Here is a 1,004-nt window from a genome sequence, read left to right as displayed (position 1 = left end):
AACACACAGCTCCCTTATTCTGAATCGCTAGGGAGACAGCAGTTTCGTGAACAACAACAATTGTGCAAAATTAGGAAAAAACTCCCATTCCCATGCGATTCAGAATAGGGGAATTGGGAACAGGGAATATACCAAATTTATTCAGAATAGGGGAATTGGGAACAGGGAACAAACTCCCATTCCCTTGCGATTCAGAATAGGCCTGATTATGAATATTTCAAGTAGAACTGAACTTCTTATATTAACAATATAAAATAACACCATTTATCCTCCCGAGTTAAATAATTATGATTTATGTTAAATTCTCAACTAAGATGTAAAACTGATATAGCTCAAAGCATCGGAAAAGCCTCCCACACTACGGCAATAATTCATCGATAAACTGCGAATGGAGTCTAAGTGCTCGTATAACCCTATCGATCCAATCATATTGCCATATAGTAGCTTAGTGTGGTAAACCTGTAGTTCAAATAATAATGTAGATAATAGATATAAAAAAGCACTTGTGGAAATTTACATTTCTAAACAAGCAATAGTTAAATAATTGGGTTTTAAATCTAAACCAGTTCCTTGCTTCATAATTCGATCTTCAAACAAATACCTATTATTATACAGTGTAGTCACTTAATAGCTATCGCTCGATATGAAAAGTAATACGAGTAGTCGCACAACCAGTGCGAGTTCAGTGAACAGTTTGTCTCTTAGTTATAGAATGCTTAAAGTGCTATAGACTTTACTTAATCTCCTTTCATTCAATACTGATCGCTTTCGACCACACTGTTAAAGCAATAATTAGAATTAATGCATCGAAAAAAGAAAAACATACACTCTAAGAAACTTTAGTATTCTGAAAAAACTTTGATATATAAAAAAAGAGGCCGAGTATCATATGGGCCAACCAAATCTGATAATACTTTTTAAACACTCCATATCAAAACAAGTGGTAACATGATTATCTTGACCATTACGTTTTATAAAATAATTAAGCAGACTGCTCCAAACTA

General features: G+C 33.6%; 1 protein-coding gene across 1 annotated transcript in view; it reads right to left on the bottom strand.

Annotated features, from left to right (window-relative positions):
• Window positions 1-309: 309 nt before the first annotated feature.
• LOC119683197 (reversion-inducing cysteine-rich protein with Kazal motifs-like) overlaps window positions 310-1,004 on the bottom strand; it is a 52,161-nt gene continuing 51,466 nt past the window's right edge. The window contains exon 9 of the mRNA XM_038096828.1: window positions 310-459. Coding sequence (XP_037952756.1) covers window positions 310-459 — 150 coding nt within the window. The remainder of the gene's footprint in view (window positions 460-1,004) is intronic.

Source organism: Teleopsis dalmanni, chromosome 1, assembly GCF_002237135.1.
Source record: "Teleopsis dalmanni isolate 2A chromosome 1, ASM223713v2, whole genome shotgun sequence".
Lineage (NCBI taxonomy): Eukaryota > Metazoa > Arthropoda > Insecta > Diptera > Diopsidae > Teleopsis > Teleopsis dalmanni.
The sequence above is the reverse complement of the archived record's forward strand: the minus strand, read 5'-3'. Positions and strand labels throughout refer to the sequence as shown.